General features: G+C 43.8%; 1 protein-coding gene across 1 annotated transcript in view; it reads left to right on the top strand.

The window, feature by feature from the left end:
* plxnb1a (plexin b1a) overlaps positions 1-22,628 on the top strand; it is a gene marked incomplete at both ends in the record, with an annotated part of 119,870 nt that overhangs the window by 62,358 nt on the left and 34,884 nt on the right. Inside the window, 13 exons of the mRNA XM_084333370.1 lie at positions 3,170-3,298; positions 6,196-6,296; positions 7,215-7,347; positions 7,494-7,650; positions 10,345-10,453; positions 11,837-11,945; positions 16,996-17,094; positions 18,482-18,604; positions 19,087-19,180; positions 19,486-19,655; positions 20,999-21,150; positions 21,436-21,541; positions 21,918-22,054. Coding sequence (XP_084189496.1) covers positions 3,170-3,298; positions 6,196-6,296; positions 7,215-7,347; positions 7,494-7,650; positions 10,345-10,453; positions 11,837-11,945; positions 16,996-17,094; positions 18,482-18,604; positions 19,087-19,180; positions 19,486-19,655; positions 20,999-21,150; positions 21,436-21,541; positions 21,918-22,054 — 1,619 coding nt within the window. The remainder of the gene's footprint in view (positions 1-3,169; positions 3,299-6,195; positions 6,297-7,214; positions 7,348-7,493; positions 7,651-10,344; positions 10,454-11,836; positions 11,946-16,995; positions 17,095-18,481; positions 18,605-19,086; positions 19,181-19,485; positions 19,656-20,998; positions 21,151-21,435; positions 21,542-21,917; positions 22,055-22,628) is intronic.

Below are 22,628 nucleotides of genomic sequence, written 5' to 3'. Positions count from 1 at the left end.
AATCCTACACTAGCATTGTTAACAGTAGAGGAATGTTTGTGTAGTTGTCTCTCTTCCAAAATGGCTGCCTGTAACCATTTTGTAACCACTTTAGAAATAAATAAAACTACTTTCTGCGCAGTGGTAGAGTAGGTAAAACATAAGAAAAGTATCATACTGTAGCACTGTTCCATCTGTATGTTTGCAAGATCCCATATTAAGACTAGTGGTCGACCAATATGGATTTTTCACCTTTTTTTTTTCACTTTTTTTTTTTTTTATAAATTTTGTCCAAAATGAATGTTGTTGCTTGCATGTATCACCTCCCTACTTCACATTCCCATGTCCTTACATGGCATGCACCTGATTGGATAAATGACATGCTGGTGCTCTAGTGCAACATCTAGTGGCTGAATGTTCTATATCTATAGCACCTTTAACACAAATGTTATTATTTGTCTGCATTGTCCCTGTTTAGTAGATCCGCGCTCTGTCTCTGCACTGTACCTACTTTAAACTGTTCACTCGCATCGCACAGCCTGCTCATATCATCTACCAAGTGACTAACGTTAGTGGTGATAGAGCAAAAATTCTGTCCCGTAAATCCACTACTATATCTCATTAAACACTGTGGCAAGTTCTTGGTGTATTGAAGCACAGACAAGCACACACACACACACACACGCACACACACAGGGAGAAAGAAAAGCAAGCACACAAATGCAAGATGTGTGTGTCTGCAGAATTTTTGTTTATCGGCTGATACAGATTAGATGGTGATTCGCGATGAGTCACTAAATAAGTAACACCAGTTTATTACGTTATTTGTTGACATATTTGTATCAACACATAGCAACGATTGTTTTGCACATAGCGACTGTTGCTTCTTCCAACATGGAGGACAAGTGGGCATTCTAAACATTCCTCTATTGCTACAGTAACAGCTTTAGCTTCTAATATCTCAGTGAGAAAAACACTGCTGCTTTGTGTGTCAACTGACAGAACTCCCTGTTGGTCAAAAATCAAATAGGCTTCTCCAGAAATCTGAAGTATTCCTTTAATGTATGAGGACAGGATTTAGATTAGTTGTTTTTTATCAGAGGGTATGCGATCTAGATAGGAGGCATTCTGGACATGCCTCTGCTCTGAGCTCTGTGTAGATCTGGCCATGATGTATGTATGTGTGTGTGTGTGTGTGTGTGTGTGTGTGTGTGTGTGTGTGTGTGTGTGTGTGTGTGTGTGTGTGTGTGTGTGTGTGTGTGTGTGTGTGTGTGTGTGTGTGTGTGTGTGTGTGTGTGTGTGTGTGTGTGTGTGTGTGTGTGTGTGTGTGTGTGTGTGTGTGTGTGTGTGTGTGTGTGTGTGTGTGTGTGTGTGTGTGTGTGTGTGTGTGTGTGTGTGTGTGTGTGTGTGTGTGTGTGTGTGTGTGTGTGTGTGTGTGTGTGTGTGTGTGTGTGTGTGTGTGTGTGTGTGTGTGTGTGTGTGTTTATAGGGTCTTTATAGAACTGTTCTGAATTACTTTACAGAACAGTTGTTCGAACTATTAGAGCAGCTCTGCCAAAGCACATGGTAACATGGTAGTATATGAACAGTGTTGATGTAATGAGTCTAGGCAGATTACAGTGCATAAGAAGTAGTACAATAAAATCAGCATAGAACTGACACGTGAATTTGACAGGAAGTGCATAAAAGTAGGCAGAATAAAAATAGTGCTGTTTTATATCCACAGTTTAGAACTCGACAGTCTTCCTTCCTGTTTGATACCCACTTTGACCCTTCAAACCTCCCTCTCAGGGCAAACCTCCCTCTCAGGGCGCAGTTCCCTCTCTCAGGGCGCAGGACCAGGGTATCACCACACGACTAATCTGATGATCTTATCTTATATCTTATCGATCTACACATACATGTAGGGGTCTTTGAAATTCTAAAACAAGGTCAAACAGTAGTCATTACAAAAAAGATCTGCCAATTATATGCCAAAGACTTTCAAGAGGACTTTGTGTCATATTGAAATAAACTTGATAAGCCTACGTACAAGATAAAATCACTTACCATATGAAATGTGTCATTGTTTGCAGTGTACCGACCAACCACACTCATGTCTCAGTGTCCGTCACTGTGATGCGCTGAGTGCAGCCGCTTAACAGCCAAAAAGTGCAGCCTCTTAACAGCCCATTTATTCTCCATTTCTCTGCTTAGTGATCAAGTAAAAGGCTTATAGAGGGATGCATTAAACCTCTGCTAATCTCATTAAACACAATGTAACCTGAGATCTTGAGGGTCTGAGAATCTCTTTAGAATGGAGAGGTGTCTTGGTATCCTACACACATTAGATTTGACCGTCCGGTAATCACATTCACGGCCACTTATACAATATGATTTCCGCTGCACACGTTTGGTTTGGTTTTGATTTGATTTGAACTGCAAGCTGAAGAAGACATTCCTTTTTGCTGTTTTTGATCTCTCACCGAAGGCTCACCAAGAGAATGGTGAATGGTAAATCGACTACATTTACATAGCGCTTTTTATCCAAAGCATGCCAACCGGAAGCGGTTAAGGGTTTAAGTGTCTTGCTTGAGGGCTCGAACACTGCCGAGAGGAGCCAGAATCTAAACCTTCTGATTACTGAACGACCCGCTGTTCCGCTGTCGCTCAGTATGTTATAATTCATAAGCCCCACATTTCTTTGACTTGGTGACTTTTCAGCCAGTGAAGTATGCATTGAGAAACATGGTGCTTCACACACAAGCGGTTCCTTAGATGTCTTGTGATTCTTCTTCGAGAGAGAAACATTACAATTTGTATCGACACCACTTTACTGCACTGTTTCCCTATGAAAACCAACTATGTTCACTTAGTATATCTCACAATTAACATTTCTCTTGGAAATATGTATTTGATTAGATTAGATTAGAATTCGATTCGATTCAAATTGATTGTCATTATACAGCACAAGTAGAAGTTTGGCATCTAACATTTGCACTTTGGTTAGACGCCAAACTTATTTTCGTTGTACTGTACTTCTACTGTATAATGACAATCAATTTGAAATCTAATCTAATCTAATCAAAGACATATTTCGAAGAGTAAAACATGTATAGTATATATTTTTTTCATTTGAATGAGGAATTTGTTCGACATAAAACGTAGTATATGAATGTTGGTGAAAACCTCCCATCCCCCTGTCTCTCAGGTGTTTCTGGGCCCACGCGGCCATGTGGAGCGGTACGCCAGCCAGGCCATCCAGCCCAACTCCCCCATCAACAGTGATCTACTGCTGGACCCCATCGGGGCACACATCTACATCATGACCAGCACTGCTGTGAGTACGAGGAGAAACCACACCATACAGCATTAAAAAAGGGGGAAATCCATACTCACAAAATAAGCAGCAGACAACAAACGGACATACAGTATGTTAAATGTACATCAGTGAATGTACAGAAGAAGGGTAGGATGTGCTTTGTCAATTATATATATAATTATATATACTGTGTGTATACATATATAATATAGATGCAGTCCATTTGGGTGAGAGTAGATTGGAAAACAGAGAAAAGTGGCTCTGCTGGTAGGCTCCTTGGCCTGTGCCGGGAGCAGCAACCGACACCTCTGGCGGCATTTTCACGTTTGAGTATAAATGAAGATTCACACACACAGCATTTTCACACACATGTGCTCGGCGGCACTCGCACAACCCTTCTGCTTACGGAAGCACATTCAAGCACTCAGAAGGATGTCTCCATGCACACGCACATGCACACACACACACACGCACGCACACACACACACACACACACGCACACACACACACGCACACTCAAACGCAACACACGCGTGCTGCCTGCCAGCCTCCCAGTCTTCGTTTGTCAGATTGGTCATGCTTTGACACTTCCTCTCTACTAGTGGTGTCTTTTCTTCCCAAAAGAAAAGAGGATGAAACAAAACAGTGAGAGGGAAAAGAGGATAAAGGAAAACAGAGAGGTGGGCCATCTGGCCTCGGGGGTCAAGGGTCACTGGCCCACAGGGAGCGCTACAACAGTCGGCTGGAGGTTGTGGGTTCAGACACAACAATACTATTGATCAGAGATAGTATGGCTTCTATTGTTTCGGCACACTCCCTTCAGAGTGAGAGTGAGAGAGAGGGAGAGAGAGAGAGAGAGAGAGAGAGAGAGAGAGAGAGAGAGAGAGAGAGAGAGAGAGAGAGAGAGAGAGAGAGAGAGAGAGAGAGAGAGAGAGAGAGAGAGAGAGAGAGAGAGAGAGAGAGAGAGAGAGAGAGAGAGAGAGAGAGATGGGGGGGGGGAGAAGCTGGTCCCTATAGAGAGAGAGGGGAGAGAGAGAGAGTCTGGTCCCTATAGAGAGAGGGAGAGAGGCTTAAATTACATCCAATTTAAGAATTAATACATGTTATTCCTATTATGATCTAAGACAGTCCAAAAATATTAGTGAACATGAACAACTCTTTGCCAAATCCCCAAACTAGTCTTAAACCGTGTTTAATGTTTTATGTCATCAGGTCTAAAACCTGGAGCATATCCATAGACTGTGATTTGAGAAAGATGGTCCAGATAATACAGAAGCACCAGGGGAATGTTATACAGGTGCATGTTCTGTTTCAGAACCGAGAACACTACTACAGAATAAAGGTACATGTTCTGTTTCAGAACCGAGAACACGACTACAGAATAAAGCAAATTTTTTGTATAAAAAATAAGACACACATTCTATGGGTCCACAAAATCACTCTCCCATTCATTGTCAGTTTGAGTCTTGTGTCTCTGGTTTCTAGCTCACATGCACAAATACTGATTGAACTTGCCTAGCCCATGGAAATATCATGTTGGAATTCTTAATTCGGATGGTGTTCCCCTTTAAGTGCGCAGGCCGCGTTATACTTCATCAGAGAAACGTCTGATAGTCGCACTGTGTTGGATCATATTATCAACACTGAGTCGTAAAAATTAGGACGATTATCCTTTTGGATTGGTTTGTCTAACATATAATAAAAAAGTATCAAGATCCTGTTCAAGTTTAACGTAAAACAAGGGAGACTCCAGGAAACCCTGCAGGGTTGGCAGCTATGGATCTTCAAAGAGGAGAGATGGTCAATAAAACTATATTTAGGATTTCTATCATAACTTCCCTATGTTTCAATTCTTTTTTTTTCCAATGCAGAGTCAAATGATTGAGGCATACTCTTAAAATATCATAAATATATCCATATTCAATCAATTTTATCAATTTTGTTAAAGGGATCATTTGTCAAGTGGCATGAGATACTTGCTAGTAGTATAGTTGATGCAGTGTCATTAGCTTCATTCACAGAGTTCTGGCCCAGTTCTGAGTGAACCAGGAAGGTTCAGACAGGCAGCTTTCAAGACAAAGAAATACTGTTAATGACATGCAGACAAAGGTTTTAACCATGTACAACACCAGTAAACCTTGTGCATTTCCTACGCTTCAGAGTAACAAAACTGTGATGTTTTCTATGCTCTGGGCCTTAAACATGAATAACGCATAGAAAATGCTCGAGGCATGCCATTTTCCGCTGTGGATGGTTCAAACGTTTGCCTGCTATGTCATGGTGTGAATTAACACTTTTTTTCCTCGTTGCTGCCTGTGTGAAACTTCCCGGGTCGCTCGGAACCCGGGCCAGAACTCACCAGGCCGCGGGACTCAATGAGCTACTGTAATGGCACTGCATCAACTACACTGCTAACTCGTTTTTCACACCATCCAAAAATCGGAACTATCCACACATGCTATCTCACAATGACCTCATCAATGTCATCATTAAATGACAACAGTCGTGCACTAATGTGCTTCATCTGGGACATGCCATGTTAGCCTGTTCTGAGAAACTCTAATAGCCGGATACACAATAATAACACATCATAATCCATTATGGCTGTAACATGGTACCAGATTATAGTCCTGGTGAGACATGTTGGTCATCAGGTCTTCCTCGCTGTGTTGGCTGATCGTGGAGTTAACAACTTATGCCTCACATTCACCCATGGACGGTGGAGGCAAGGTTCAACCGCGTGACTGAGGAAGTGATCGAGCGAACGTACAAATTAAAAACTCTTTCTGAAAACCTAATAGTATATAATACAGTATTAATATTATTGTAAATAACACTGCAATGGGGGTATATTATATGATGCCCTCACAGGAGCATTTTAGTGTCCAACGTTTCAGTGTTGTGATTCATTGCAGGTGGAGAAACGTCCAGTAGCTGAGTGTGGAGACCACCTGGACTGTCAGTCCTGTCTCTCAACCAGAGACCCCTACTGTGGCTGGTGTGTCCTGGATGGACGGTGAGTTAAATTTCCTTACTTGCTTTGCGTTCTGCTCACTATGGGATATTATTACCACGTTACTTTGAAAGATTCCGCTACATGCACCTTACCCTTCTCCGGCCACGCCCCTGTCCGCCCATAATGCATATAGACGAGGGGTGTGACCGTACTTCCGCCTTCCCGTTTCTTTCACTTCAGGAAGTGCTCGCTAGACGCACACGGCAAGCAAGTGGCATTTAGCTTAGTTCGTTTTTGTGGTTGCTATTTTTTGGATCCCAAGAATGGCATCACCACCCGGACCTGGGAAGTATTTCTCTTGGCTCCACCTGTGATACTCCGTGCGACCTCCTCTGTGCGCCGCGGGGGTTCCCTAGTCCCACTGTGCGTGTGACGAGGAGGTGGTATAAAACGAGCGCACCCGTCACTAGCCATTGGCAGCGTCGAGCAGGCATTAGAGGTGACGGGCGAGGGGCTACGCCTTGGATGTGTTCCCCCTCCCTCTGCCCCTCTTCCCCGTTAAAACTCCTGGTTTTCACCCAAAAGGAACAAAGAAAAAGCTCTCTCTCCTGTCTTTTCATCTAACATCTGCCAGGTGGAGAAGGGCCTTCACCTTTTGTGCCCTTCATGCATATGCTCCTATATGCATATGGGCGGACAGGGGCCTCGCCGGACAAGTGTAAGGTGCATGTAGCGGAATTTTTCAAAGTAACGTGGTAATATCCCATAGTGAGCAGAACGCTCGCAAGAACTCATGTAACTAGGGTTATAGGATAACCTTCGTTATCTGTCAGTCCTGTCTCTCAACCAGAGACACCTACTGTGGCTGGTGGACGCTGGATGGACGGTGAGTCCATGGATGGACCAGGGTGTATTAGAGAGAGAGAGATATTTACCATTTTAGATGTATTTGTTTCATACCCCTCCACCCCTCCCCAGGTGTGGCCAGCGGTCGGAGTGCCAGCGGGGGGCGCTGCAGGGCCAGTGGCTGTGGAGCTTTGACAGGGAGCAGCAATGTCTCAGTGTCCAGACCCTCAATCTATACAACATCAGCAGGGGAGAGAAGGCTGATGTAAGACATGAGAGGCTGGGATGATGTGATGTGATGTGATGTGATGTGATGTGATGTGATGTGATGTGATGTGATGTGATGTGATGTGATTGGCTATTTTATTACATGATGTGATGATACCCCCCCCCCCCCCCCCCCTCTCTCAGATTGTTGTGTCAGTAGTAGGTCTACCCAGTCTTAGAGAAGAAGAGTCCTACTCCTGTTTTTTCCAGGACAAAGAAAGTCCAGCGTCCCTCACTGTCACCGGTGTTACCTGCTCCACCCCCGATGCCAGCAGCCTGCCTCCCATTGGCTCGGGAGATGGTGAGTGACAACCTGGTTTTTCTTCTTTTTTTTTTTTTTTTTTTAGATATTTATTTACCAACATACATCCAACAAGCCAAAAATAAGCAAAACACCCCTTTTCTGCTAGCAGTATAGCAACAATAGATAGTGTTGATTACGGAAAGTTTGCGACGCCAATTGTTGATTACATATTAACTTACTCAGTCAATGGAGATCCAGTTAATACAATTTATTAACTCAGAATGAAAGGATCAAATACAAAGTTGGAGAATATGGCTTTGGATGGCTCTCACCCAGTGACCAGCTTTGACACCAGGAGATACAGTAAGAGACCGATTCATAGGAAGGGGGCTTATTTATACACAGGAGAGGGGAGGGGGGGAACCATAAAACTGGAGTTTGGGGAGAGGGAGGAGACAAGCTCCTATTTCCCCGACAATAGTCACATGTTAAGTAGCAAAGTAGCAACCACAGTAACTAAATTAATATGTTTTGTAAAAGGGATTTATCTAATCCCTGTGGGGAAGTGATTCCCAGAGCTGCATTTGACCCTAACCACTTGGGAACAGTGGGCAGGCAGCCACAGCAAGACCATTGTACAAGCAACAGTTATGTCTGTATTTGGTTATGGTGACATTCTGTACATGCATGCCTCTCCCTCCACCTTAAAACCCCTACATTTTTAACATTGTGTTTTATATGAAAAAGTGGGATGGCCTTATTGAACTAAGAGAAGGAACTTGCATTGTATTTTATGTATCTATAAGGATCTGCTTATGATGCTGCTTATTATTATCTCTGCTCTTTGATTGATTTTAAATACAGCACATAATGGTACTAGGTCACAGGATTACTTAGGCAAAACGTTAAATACTATCTATGCCCTGTACAAATTGAATGAACTACAGAAAACCTTGAAGTTAGAACATTTCATTCCGATAGAAGATTAGAGAAGTGTTGAACTCTGACATTTTAGATGTTGCTTGTACTTGTTTCCTTTGATATACGTGTTTGTTTGTGGTTTGGCTGCCGGGGGAAAACAACTCAAGGAATAGACAGGTATTAGATGGTGTAATCAATTTTTTTTTTATCCACTTTTTCTCCTAATTTTTCAATTTTTCTCCCATCCCAATTTTGTATTTCCAATTCTTCCCTCCCCTGTCTTGAACGTTGCTAGACTATGCCTCCCACTGGTCAGCTGTAGTGAGGACAGAAGCCTTGCATCACGTGTCCCCTCCGGTACAAGAGGAGGCAGCTTGTCGCATCTTTTCACCGCAACAGCTCGAACTCTCAGTGGCGAGGAGTAATGCGTGGGAGGCTCACGCTGCCCCCGATAATTCCTGTTTCCGCCGTACCGGCGTCACCCAACCGACCTGTAGGAGTCGCTGTCCACAACGTCCAATCCCCACCCACCGGCTTTCCCACCCTCTAACACTGCCAATTGTGTTAGTATGACGACCGGCCAAGCCGGTAGCAACGCAGAGAGCTGGGCTCGATACCAGCATCTCGAGCGCCTTGCCGACTGCGCCACTCAGCTGCCCCTTAATCTAGATTAAAAATCGCATTTTTCTACTTAAAACGGAAGCTTGTAACAGATATTTACTTGAGTAAAATCATGGAATTAATGTCAAATCAACACAAAGAAAGTATATTTAGATTAAAATACTATTTTAATAGCTTTCTTTGAATACAGTTTCTCTCCTGTGAAATACAAATTCATTCATTCATTCATTTTATTTTGTTTCGTACATGGGGGTACAGTTCATCTTTGCACAATATCACCAACATCTTTTTTTTTTAACATGATACACCCATGGCCGAAAAGGAGCAGGATGAAGAAAACGTATGTTTCCTGCCCCCTTCCAAACTTCATATTTATTTTTAACATAATGTTCAACAAAACCATCAACATTGACTCAGCTAGACCACTTTCTTATATCCGCAGAAATAAAAACAACCCAGGCCTATGTTAAAGTGCAGATTGCCTTAGAGGACGATAATGTCTTGTATGAACTACCAGTAATATAAATCATATTAGCAACAAAAATGTGTTCCATCTTCATGTCAGATGATTTTCAAAAAGGTGCATGAGTCAATGCAAAAAAATAACAAGCAAATATACTGCTGAAAGTTCAGAACATTGAAAATGTTTCACTCCATAGATTAATCTAGATACATTTTATTTTATTTTAAATAATTTAAATGAATCTCCAGAGTTAAGTTAAAGCATTAATTTTGACAGCCCTAATATATATATATCAAACCTAATTTTTCACAATGGTGTGAATGCTCACTGACCAGTGTTGGAAAGTAGTTGCTTGACTTAGAATAGAATAGAAATCCTTTATGTATCCTGAGGGAAATTCAGCACTACAGATCGCTCCTCCCTCAGACTCAGTGATGGTGACCCTGGCTCTGAGTGGTAACTGTTACTGGTGCCTCCCTAACACCACCTGTCTCCTGCTCCCTCAGACTCAGTGATGGTGACCCTGGCTCTGAGTGGTAACTGTTACTGGTGCCTCCCTAACACCACCTGTCTCCTGCTCCCTCAGACTCAGTGATGGTGACCCTGGCTCTGAGTGGTAACTGTTACTGGTGCCTCCCTAACACCACCTGTCTCCTGCTCCCTCAGACTCAGTGATGGTGACCCTGGCTCTGAGTGGTAACTGTTACTGGTGCCTCCCTAACACCACCTGTCTCCTGCTCCCTCAGACTCAGTGATGGTGACCCTGGCTCTGAGGTTCCTCAACGTCACCATGGCGGAGACTGACTTTACCTTCTACGACTGTAGTCTGGTCCAGCAGCTCTCTGGACGCAGGCCGTGAGTGGACACGGACACGCGGACACACGGACACACGGACACACGGACACATGGACACACGGACACACGGACACGCGGACACACGGACACACGGACACACGGACACACGGACACACGGACACACGGCATACGGACACACAGACACATGGACACACGGCATACGGACACATGGACACATGGACACACGGCATACGGACACATGGACACGCGGACACAAGGACACAAGGACACAAGGACACACAGCATACGGACATATGCATGCACACACACACACTGAATCTGAATCTGAACATGCACACACACGCACACATACATACACAGTTACACACTTACAGAGACATGCACACAGACATAACAAGTATTACACATGGTTTGACATTATGTTATACACTGAAATCTGTGTATATTTGACATTTATTTGACTCTATAGGAGATTAGTACATTTAACACCAGCTCTGTGTGTGTCACTCTATCAGAGTACATTTAACACCAGCTCGGTGTGTGTGTGTGTCACTCTATCAGAGTACATTTAACACCAGCTTGGTGCATATTTAGGTCCAAAGATTAAAATGTTACATACTGCATGTAGGTAGCAGAGCAGCCCTGCCTGAAGCCCTAAAGGGATAGTTCAGATTTTGGAAACCCAAACCCTATTTCTTATTTAACAATGATGTTGTTGATCGATAGAGTCTTTTTTCAGCCCAAACCATGAGGTTCCTCATACTGGTCAAGTCAATGGGGTCACGCTCCTATCTGTACAAGCACTGGAAATAATGCTGAAATCTACTCCACAGTGCAGTCAAAGTACAATATAAGTCAGTGTTGTTTTCTTGTACACACTGGATCGTGAACCGGTTGACTTTGCAGTCGTTAGTGGATAACTAGCCAGAGCTATGGGCATCCAGTATGAAGAACAGCATGGATTGATTCATTATGGGAAATAATGAGTCAGACGAGAAGATAGATACCATTTTCTTCTCCGTGCGTTCAGTGGAAAGCTATCCGGCTGCAAGTTAGCCTAGCTTAGTACAAATTAACGGACTAGCTAGCCTAGTTGTTGGCCAAAAACACTTTTAAGCTGGGCTAGTTGTCCGTATCCGCTTCCATTCATTAAGTGCTATGCTAGGCTAGCTTGCAGCCTGATAGCGTTCTACTGAACGGACAGAGAGGAAACCAGTATCTATCTTCTCGTCTAACTCTGGAGAAGACGGTAAGCGCATTTCCCATAATGTTGGTGTCTTTCTTTATTAAGGAAGACATATGGGCCAGAGTTCAAAACATGTTGAATGAACACCTTTTACTAGTTTCAGGTGTTTAGACAAACAAATAGCTGCACAACAGTGAGTTTGGTCTCTCTCTCTGTCTTGTCTCTCCGTTCTGCAGATGTCAGGGCTGTGTGAGCAGCCGGTGGGGCTGTAACTGGTGTATCCACCAGCACGTGTGCACACACAAACACACATGTGACCACGGAGTCACCGTCTACAATCAAAACGTGAGTCCCACTGTCCTCCATCCTCAGCTGTGCTTTAAAAACAGTTGTTTGGGTAAAGGTCTTGTGACCCTGAACCACACCTGAACCCTGGCTGCAACACATGTATAAACTATTTACTGTATGTCTTTATAAGCATTCACCACAGAGTCATTCTAAGAAATAATTGGTAAGCTGTTTATTTAAAGGTAGAATCTGTGATGTGGTCAAACAGCCCCGCTTGCTATTGCAATTTGTTTAAAGGGGACATGTACTATAAATGTCATTTTTCAGTCTCTGGCATTGTATTATAATAATAGGAGTTAGTATCAATGTGTTTTAGTGTCTAAATACCATATTGGCGGATTGCTCTGATTCAGCTCAGATAATTTCCTGCTCCAGTAAATTAGTCCATCCTGATTTGAAGGCCTGAGTCACGTCATTCAGGCTCTGGGTAGAAGACAGTGATGTGATTGGCTCTGTGGTTGTAGCTAATGCCCGCCCACAATCTACTTAGACTAGACAGCGAGTGGAAAAGCACTTCCTCATACTGCGAGGCAGTGAAACCCGACACCTCTGCATACTCTGGAGGGAGAGAGAGAGAGAGATAGAGAGGGAGAGAGAGGGAGAGACAGAGAGAGAGAGGGAGACAGAGGGAGGGAGCACTTGGGGGGGGGGGGGGACCTGCCGCGCCACACGGGAGAGGGGAGGAAGGGAGGCCCCCCCCCCCCCCCCCCACAAGCTGCCGCAGGGAGAGAAAAAACGAAAGCAAGAGACAGCCTGTCTTTTTTCTCTCTCTCTCTCTCTCGCACCCCCCCCCCCCCCCTCTCTCTCTCTCTCTCTATCTCTCTCTGTCTACCAGTCGCAGACTGTGTGGACTGACTGTCACTCAAAGTGCTTATGGGCGGAGCCAGGCCATAACAGCCTGAAATCTTGAAGCTGGAAAATGATGGTTTTGAGTACTTGATTAGAAATATAAAACAATGCATTTTTTTGAAAAAAACCTTACAGATGTCTTCAATAGACTAACAGGAATTGTGTAAAGTTGCCCAAATAGTGCTAGGAATAGCAGTACATGTCCCCTTTAAATCAAATTGTACATAATTATTTTAGTTATTCCTTTAACCATCGGCAATCTGGTTATATTGCCTAGTGGAGCATTTGTAAACTATTGCAGGGTATATACATGATGTGTTGGTTTATTGTAAAATGTTAAAGAAGGCGTTTGAGAATAAACTATCACAAAGCTATCGCTGTGGGGTTATCAAATTATAAAATGTAAAGGCAATAATAGGACGCTTCTACTAAGCAGCTACTACTATAGAATGACACCAGTAATGGACACATAATACAGTGTATGTTAGTTTGTGTTTGTCCTCTTTGTTTTTCTTGTGTATTTCATTTGTTTGTTTTCATTGTGTGTTTTTTTTGCTTTTATTAAGAATTATTGTTTTTCAGTATTTATCATCTGTTGTAGTGAGTCTGTTTTAATGTACTCTCATACCCTTCTGTTTTACCATGATCTCCGCTCTCTCTGTCTCCCTCTCTCCGTCTCCCTCTCTCTGTATCCCTCTCTTTTCTCTCTCTCCCTCTCTTTTGTCTCTCCCTCTCCCCTTTCTCCCTCTCCATTCTTGTCTTTCTCCTCCTACTGTATCTCTCTGTCAACTCATCCCTCTCCCGTTCTCTCTCATCTCCTCCTCTTACTCCTCCTCCTCTCCTCTTTCTCCTCTCTCGCCCCTTTATCTCTCCTCTTTTTTGTCTCTCACCCCTTTATCTCTCCCATTTATCTCTCCTCTTTCTCCTCTTTCACCCCTTTATCTCTCCCCTTTATCTCTCCCCTTTATCTCTCCTCTTTCTCCTCTCTCACCCCTTTATCTCGCCCCTTTATCCTCCTCCTCCTCCCTCTCCCAACTCCTCTCTCCCCTCTCCTCTTCCCTCTCCATGTCTTCTCCCCTCCTCTCTCTCTCATTGTCTGCTGCTCCATCATCCAGTTCAAACCTCGACCCCCCAACACCTCCTCACCTACCCGCCAGCCACGCCCCTTAACTCCCTCTGTCCCGACTACCGCCACCACCATCACAACAACAACAACAACAAAAGCAACAACAGCACAGCCCCCACCCACAGAGCCACCTGCCCCGACCACTACAGCTGCTGCCCCATCAATGAGCACCACAGTGACGCCTCCCACCACCCCAGAGACCACGGCTGTGCCCACAACCTTGCCCCCTACTACCCAGGGTCAGACCTCTCCCTCCATTAGCTTGTCCACCCGGGTCACCACCACAGCCCTGGAGGAGGTGACCACTAGCTCACAAGGAGGAGGGTCCGAAGGGGACGCGCCAACGGGAGGAGAAGAGGGGGATCACGGAGCCACCGGAGGTCCAGCAGAGGGAGACCTCGCGACCGGCACGGAGTCCACCAGCGAGCTCGCCGAGATGCCAGGAGGAGAGGGTGGTTCTGATTTCTCCGAGACTACGTTACCCAGCGGCACCGGCGGCGGCCAGGCGACAGAGTCGTCTGACCTCGGTGTTCTAGAACCCTCAGGCGAAGTCACAGGCTCCTCTGACGTTAGCTTGACCACCGCTAGCGGTGTGGTTCTGTTAGCCGCCGGCGGCGGCGGCGATAAGGACGTTGTTGTTCCCCTCACCGCCTCCGAGGAACACGTCTCACTACCGCGGGTGAAAGAGGGGGACAAGGGGGAGGGAGAGGTGGAGACGGACACAGTAGCTTTCCACTCGACTGACTCCGATATTGACCCCGGCCCTGACTCAAACTACCAATCAGATTCCTCCGCTGTCTCTGAATTGCCGGTGAGTAGAGGTGTGACAGGCGTTTACACGCTCGCTGCACCATTGTTCTCTCTCTCTCTCTCAAAAGGAATTGTTTGGAAAATCATTCAATGTAAAGATGTGCTTCAGGACAGACGCACGGTGGCGGGAAGTTGTACAGTGGTTAACGTTGTAGTAGCTTTGGTATATACAGACCTCTTCTTCATACAACCTACTTTCATCAATAATGGTGTTACCCGGGGACGTGCGTGCCACAACTATGTGCTCCTCTCACACCCAGCCTGCGTGACTCCAACTTGCATTATTGTTACTGCATTCCTGAACGTTTATGAAGCAATGCTGCCACTCGTAAAGATGGAGCACGTGATGTTACCTGTCAACAACAACAGATAGCTAATGTGCTAACGCTAACGTTATAGCAGTTGGATCTGCTAGTGCTATTGCTGACTACTGGCGTTACACTGTAATAATTACACTGCGAAACAACTTCCATCCCTGCAGACGTGCCAAAAAGGCTCATACTGTAAACGGAAATGAAAGATTCTGCCTATGCCAATGCTCAATGCCCATGTGCACTTTCAAAATGAATGGCCAAGGCATTGAAGAGAAAAATGGATACAGATAGACGGACGGACATTATTTTCTCATCTTGAAGTAGAAATAGTAGGATTCTGGCTACCCTTCTTGATCTTGGCCAGTTCTACAAAAAATAAAATAAAAGGCTAACTATATGACTATAAGTACTACACAGGGATGGAACTCGAGAATTTGGGGCACTAGTCTGGAGGATCTCGTTGACCAATACCTCATTACCATCGTCATTGAATCCCATTCAAATTCTGGCCAGGTGAAGGCAATATATCGCTCTGGCTCAAAGAAATCACTAGGCGCACTGTAGAGAACTTGTCGGATTCCCTTCCCTGCTCCTTTTTGTTTGATGTTTGTGTTCAACCTGGCATTGTAGTGTGTCTTTTTGTCCTAAGTAACATCTGCTGTTGTCATACATTTGTAGTCATAGTGTTGTTGTCATCATAGCTGTCCGTACATTGGAGTCCAACGTACCAAACAAACAACGATTATCAACTGGGTCTGGGCCTGGCCCTTCTCTGTTTATGGTTTTGGTTTTTGCTTTCTTTACTCCACAGGTCCGGTGTCACACTGTAAAGTCATGAACATTTGCAGCTTCCTGAGATCTGAAAATTGCAGTAGTCAGTCAGTAATGTAATCGACAGATTCCAAGCTCCACTCTCTCTTCTTGACCCTCCAATTCCAACTGTCACTTTCCTCAGTTTATTGTTGTTTATTGTTTAAAAGGATCCCCATTAGCTGTCACCTAAGTGGCGAGCTAGTCTTCCTGGGGTCCACACAGAAAGACAACAGAAAACACAAAATATAACAACAATCACAATTAACAATGATAATCTAAAAACAGTAAAACATTGTAGACATCATTATCAACATCAGAATATTTTGCTCACATATTTAAGTAGTGCATTCTCAGGTGGTATTTGAAAGACACTTTACTATTCAATTTACTTATGTTCAGTGGGCAGTTATTCCAATGATTGATGGCACGATAAACAACAGTCCTCTTTAAAGCATTTGATTTTGGACGTGGTAACATAATCTGTCCATCATCAGCTGACCTAGTAAAATAAGAATGAACCTGACTGCATCTGACAATTTGTTTGTATAAGAAAACAGGTTGAGACGAAAAGACAGTGTTCCTGAAAAATGTAACTGTGTTGAAAACCAGCCTATTCTCTACCGTTAACCATGAGAGTTGCCGGTGCATAGTGATGGTGTTTGTTCTCATGGAACAATGTAAAACTAACCTTGCAGCTCTGTTCTGGGCAGTTTGCAATTTCTTTAGTTGACCTTTGGATGCAGAGGACCATACTGGTGCACAATAATCTAGGTGACATAAAATTTAAGATTTCGCCACCTGTCCCACAATATATGTAGGGACATAAGAAAGACATTTCCTCAGTCAAGCTAAGCTTTTTTTTCTGGCTTTTTTGTGGACACTCCAATGACAACTGTTGCTTTTCTCAGTCAAGATAAGAGAGGGCAGAGCTTGGGATCGGTCAATTGGGATTTCAGTTATTATTAGGTGTTCAGAGGTTCTGTGGTTTATTTGGTTTGTGCCAATCAATTGTCCGTACAGTCCTCATACACACACTCAACGACTCATCAGACTCTTAACTTAGTACTTACAGTATAAAGCGTCAGCGCTTCTCCTTGTGTTCCGCAGCCTGTAATGTCCAATGCTATTTTAGCAGGAGTGTCCCTGCGTGGAGAAGGTCCAGGGCTCCTCTCTTCTTCCCGTCAACGTGGAGAAGAAGATCACTCTGATTGGTCAACACCTCCACCTGTTTCAGGTACAGCCACCCAGCCGTCCACCTGTGTAGAGCTCATTAAGACTAGTGGTTGTCGTGATGTCACTCACTGTGTCATTGAATGGTTATCCTAATAAAAATGTGAATGTAGAGCTCCATCCCAGAGGTGGAAAGGAAAGTATGAAATGTAGAAAATAGAGTGGTACCCTGTAGAAAAGTAGAAATTACCAGATAGAGTAGTACCCTGTATTGATTCATTGATTGAAAACTTTATTAACAGATTACAGAATGGGTACAATACAGTACGGCTCAATACAAACAATTGTTAAGGGGATGCAGACCAGAGAAATACTTTCGTCTTGTTTACATCAGGGTCCCCCATTTTCAATTCATCATGACATTTATGACATACAGATATACAGTACTGTTTCATCAAGACATTTATGACATGGAAGACATACAAATATGTAGAAAAGTAGAAATTACCAGATAGAGTGGTACCCTGGTCAAAGTAGGCATTCAATTATAATTCTACTTAAAGGAATACTATTATAGTTTTATTATATTTTGTAAAATTATAGTTTGTATATCAAATTGTTTTTTTCTTGCATGCCTCCATGGAATAAAAAAAACAGCTAAACTATATCAAAACTCAAATCTGCTTACAAACTATCTCACAACTCATGCAGTATAATCAAATTCTCATTCATCCAGCCATTGTGCCCAGTACTTCCCAAACACATGCATCAGGAAAACTGACGTGAGGTCAGTTTTGCAAGGCACGCTACTCGTTCTTGCATGAGAGTATTTTACTGGAAATGTTTTGTTAATAGATGTTTCGATATAGTTTTGCTGTTGTTAAACTTAATCTCAATTCACTTCAATTCATCAAGTATGGCTACCATTTTTTTTTTATTCTACGTTCACCGTGGAGACAAAGAAAATAAATCTTTATGAATTCAAGGCATCATGGGATGAATAATTGATATACAAATGACCATTTCTGGGTGAAGTATTCCCTTTCAGGTGCTATAGATACGATTTATTTGTAGATAATAACAAAAACAAAAAATAATACATCCGCAGAGCTTTTAGAAAGGCGCAGAATAAAAGTATTGCTTTTCCCCAAAATAAATGATTGATTTAAAAAAAAGAAATTAAGAATTGCGGGTCCAAAATGAATGTTGTTATTTATATGTTGCATGCATGTATCCCCTCCTTACTTCCCATGTCCCCACAATGAATGCACCCATTGGATGAATGTGCTGCTAGTTGAGCTGACATGCTGGTGCTCTATTGTGACATCTAGTGGCCCAATGTTATTCATAGCACCTTTAAGTAAACATACTTGTTTGTTTTCTACCCCTGCAACCATTCCATTTTGTGACGTGTGTGTGTGCGTGTGCGCGCGTGTGCGTGTGTGTTTCAGGATAAGGATCTGGACTACGAGTGTGTGTTGGACATAGAGGACCAGTCTGTGGTGGTGGAGGCCTACGTAGAGGCAGACACCACCCGGCTCTCCACCTTCCTCATCACCTGTCAACTACACAAGGTCAGAACATACTGGACTACATATCAGGCTGCTGCTCTGCTGTATGGAGGCTGTACCAATGATATCCCATGCCTTAGTTAAAGGGATCCACTGGTTAAAAACAAAGAAGAATACATATTCAAACTTGTATTTGACTTATGAAGTAGGTTGTTCAGTTTACTTATACAACAAACAGCAGACCTTGTCTTTATTTTTAACCCAATGCATAATTAAAAAGCAGACTGCAAGGTTACATGGTTTTATTTCCCTTTTTAAGGATACAGCCACAAAAATAATAATGATCAGCCTACTCATTGTGGAACAAGATCTTCTCCAAAGAAAAACATATCTTGAAACTAGAAACTTGTTTTAAGACAATCTCACAAGCAAGTACAATTCTTCTCCCCCTAAAGATCACCTGTCCCCCCCCCCCCCTGGGTCTATGGTGGGTCAGGGTCTGTAAGGGTCTGAGGAATGTCCTGTTTCCTTTGTTTTGGTTTCAGTATGCCTACTCTGCCTCCATGGAGGAATACCAAGCCATGATCCACGTGAGGAGGAGAAACTACTTCCCCATCGACAGCATGGAGGACCTACAGGGTGAGTGTAGTTACTACTGTGTGTGTGTGTGTGCGTGTGTGTGTGCGTGTGCGTGTGTGTGTGTGTGTGTGTGCATGTTTGCAATCACAATATGTGACACAAGAAAGACTGTCAAAAACATAAGTTACATCATAATGAAGTTGACATTTCTCCTCCAAACCAGCAACATTATTCGTAGTCCAGTAAGAATTTTGACTTGAAATATCTCGATTCATGAGTTTTGAATGAAATAATGTTTGCTTAGTATAAATGTGTAATGTGTTTTGCGAGTGCATCGCCTCTCATCTCTCTCCTCTGTCTCCCAGTCACTCTGTTCAACTGCTCCGTGGGTCGGTCGGACTGTAGCCGGTGTCGTACGGCCGACCTGAAGTACGGCTGCGTGTGGTGCGGCGGCACCGCCAGCTCCCGGTGTGTCTACCGGGACTCCTGCACCGACAAGATCAAACACACCTGCCCTGCTCCCGTCATCCACCTTGTGAGTTACATCCTGCGTGCGCCTCATGGGCACTCATGCGTCAAAGATGAAGCGCACCTGCCCTGCACCGGGTCCTATACTCTGTGGAGGCCTTAGCTTTTAGACGGAAACAGATGTTTCTATCTCGGTCAACCTTCAGATGGTGGCGATTTTTTTAAAAACACAACTCTGGTCGATATCAATTCTCAGTCTAGTTTGCAGCATTAGTGCAGATAATGAGATGGACACTGATGTTTTTATTACACAGATATTAATATCATTATCGTTGTCAGAAACTACCTGTAGGTATAGGTTTTCAAAAGTCCAGGGAGGAATGGAACTTAAAAACAGGCATCTGGCAACCACTAAACAGAAATGTGAGTACACACACAACTTTTACTTCAGTGTGTTCACACCTCTGTTACTCTATTTCATTAGCACGCAAAGTGTTTATTGTGTTAGCAACTTCAGAAGGTTACCTTTCAAAAGAGACCAGACTCATGCATGTGCTATAAGTATGAAGTATAAAGCTAAGCTTTGCAAAAAGGTATGCAGTCGTCAAAAGATAAAACGGCCCAGTTTTTGCCTGATGCGAGGGTTCAACTTCAGACAATGAAAATGTGTTTAGTTAAAATTAAAAAGAGAGGAATAGAGAGAGAGAGCAGATGAAAGTACAGATGAAAAGTCCAGTATGAATCACACATGAAACAGCAACAACAGAGAAGAAAAGGAATACTCTTACCCTATGTTTACTTTGGCCCCCAGCTGACATTATTTCTCCTCAACCAAATCCACTGACTGCCTTTCAATGCTTCTTCCGACATCTCATTTAGCGCTTTTTGCAAACTCTATCCACGAATCCCCAACTCTCCCAATAATGATAAAGTCGATCATGCTATAAATCATCTGCATCCTACTTCCACCGGAAAAACCATAGTTTTCTACCCTCGCCTGTTTCTGCAGCCAAATCTGCATATCCTTTTGTAAAGTATTTTTCCTTTCCTTTTGTACGCCTCTTCCACTGAATCCTCCCAAGACACGGCCATTTTCTAATTAATCTAATGTTCACTTGGATACAAAGAATTTGCAGTCCCCTTAATACTATTAAATAATAAATTATAAAACTATTCTTGCAAATGGTATCTCGTAAAAATCTTTGTAGTGTACTTTGTACAAAGTCTCCACCACTCTACTGGGTGAGTTTCACCAGACTTTTGAAATGGAGTGAGAGAAAGGCTGGGAGTGAGTTTCAACCAACGGTGACCTCTCTCTCTCTCTCTCTCTCTCTCTCTCTCTCTCTCTCTCTCTCTCTCTCTCTCTCTCTCTCTCTCTCTCTCTCTCTCTCTCTCTGTGGGCTGCTTCAGATGGACCCGGTGTCCGGCCCGGTGGAAGGAGGAACGGTGTTGACCATCTCTGGCTCTAACCTGGGCCAGAGGGCTGAAGACATCCAGAACTCTGTCACCGTAGCCGGGGTCCCCTGCGCCGTCATCCACAGCAGATATGAGGTGTCCTCCAGGTATGTCCATATCCACGTCCTCAGCTGATATGAGGTGTCCTCCAGGTATGTCCATATCCACGTCCTCAGCTGATATGAGGTGTCCTCCAGGTATGTCCATATCCACGTCCTCAGCTGATATGAGGTGTCCTCCAGGTATGTCCATATCCACGTCCTCAGCTGATACGAGACACCCTGTGTTTTCCTTGAAAAGGTAGACTTGCTTTTCCTTGTTGATGTAAAGACAGGTTAGTCACAGCCACAACCTTCAGGGTGTTCCATGCCTCAGTATTCTCTCTCCTGTAGGATTGTGTGTGAGACCACAGGCAGCGGAGGAGAGAAGAGTGGGCAGGCGTCGGTCAAGGTGAGGGGCGGAGGACACGGACTGTCTGCTCAGACCTTCAGCTTCCAGGTAACGACAACAACAACAACAACAGTAATCACAAACACACCAACCAATACATCCACTACAACCAGAGCCATAGACAAACCGTTTGACCATTGCACTTTTCAGTGGCAGCCCTGTTAGCTCTGTGATCCTAGTTTTTAATCAATGTGGGATTTTGTGCCAGCTGATCATTACAATGTTAAGCATCTTATCATGGTGATGTTATGGAGGGCATTATTTATTTTTTGTCACAACAATTATTTGTTCAACATGGCACCCATTGTATTAGTAATTATTGGCCCAAGTTGTAAATGATAGACATGCATTCTAAGCTAAGCTAATGTTGTCTGTGGCAAAAACCCTCATTCCTCCCCGATCTCTCACCCCTTCTGTTCCCCAGGACCCCGTCTTGAGGGGCATCTTCCCCCAGCGGGGGCCCAAGGCCGGAGGCTCAGCTCTCAACATCAGGGGCCAAAGTCTACGGACCGGACACCCCAGTGAGGTCATCGTGCTGATCGGAGGAGTGCCCTGTGTCGTGTGAGTGGCTCCTGCCTTGTTGTGATCCAGCCGCTCATGAGTTAAACTCCTGTTGTGATCCAGATGATCATGAGTTAAACTCCTGTTGTGATCCAGCCGATCATGAGTTAAACTCCTGTTGTGATCCAGCCGGTCATGAGTTAAACTCCTGTTGTGATCCAGCCGATCATGAGTTAAACTCCTGTTGTGATCCAGAGGATCAAGAGTTAAACTCCTGTTGTGATCCAGCCGGTCATGAGTTAAACTCCTGTTGTGATCCAGAGGATCAAGAGTTAAACTCCTGTTGTGATCCAGAGGATCAAGAGTTAAACTCCTGTTGTGATCCAGCCGGTCATGAGTTAAACTCCTGTTGTGATCCAGCCGATCATGAGTTAAACTCCTGTTGTGATCCAGAGGATCAAGAGTTAAACTCCTGTTGTGATCCAGATGATCATGAGTTAAACTCCTGTTGTGATCCAGATGATCGTGAGTTAAACTCCTGTTGTGATCCAGATGATCATGAGTTAAACTCCTGTTGTGATCCAGATGATCATGAGTTAAACTCCTGTTGTGATCCAGATGATCATGAGTTAAA

The sequence above is a fragment of the Notolepis coatsorum genome (assembly GCF_963971535.1).
Source record: "Notolepis coatsorum genome assembly, chromosome: 17".
Taxonomy (NCBI): domain Eukaryota; kingdom Metazoa; phylum Chordata; class Actinopteri; order Aulopiformes; family Paralepididae; genus Notolepis; species Notolepis coatsorum.
The sequence above is the reverse complement of the archived record's forward strand: the minus strand, read 5'-3'. Positions and strand labels throughout refer to the sequence as shown.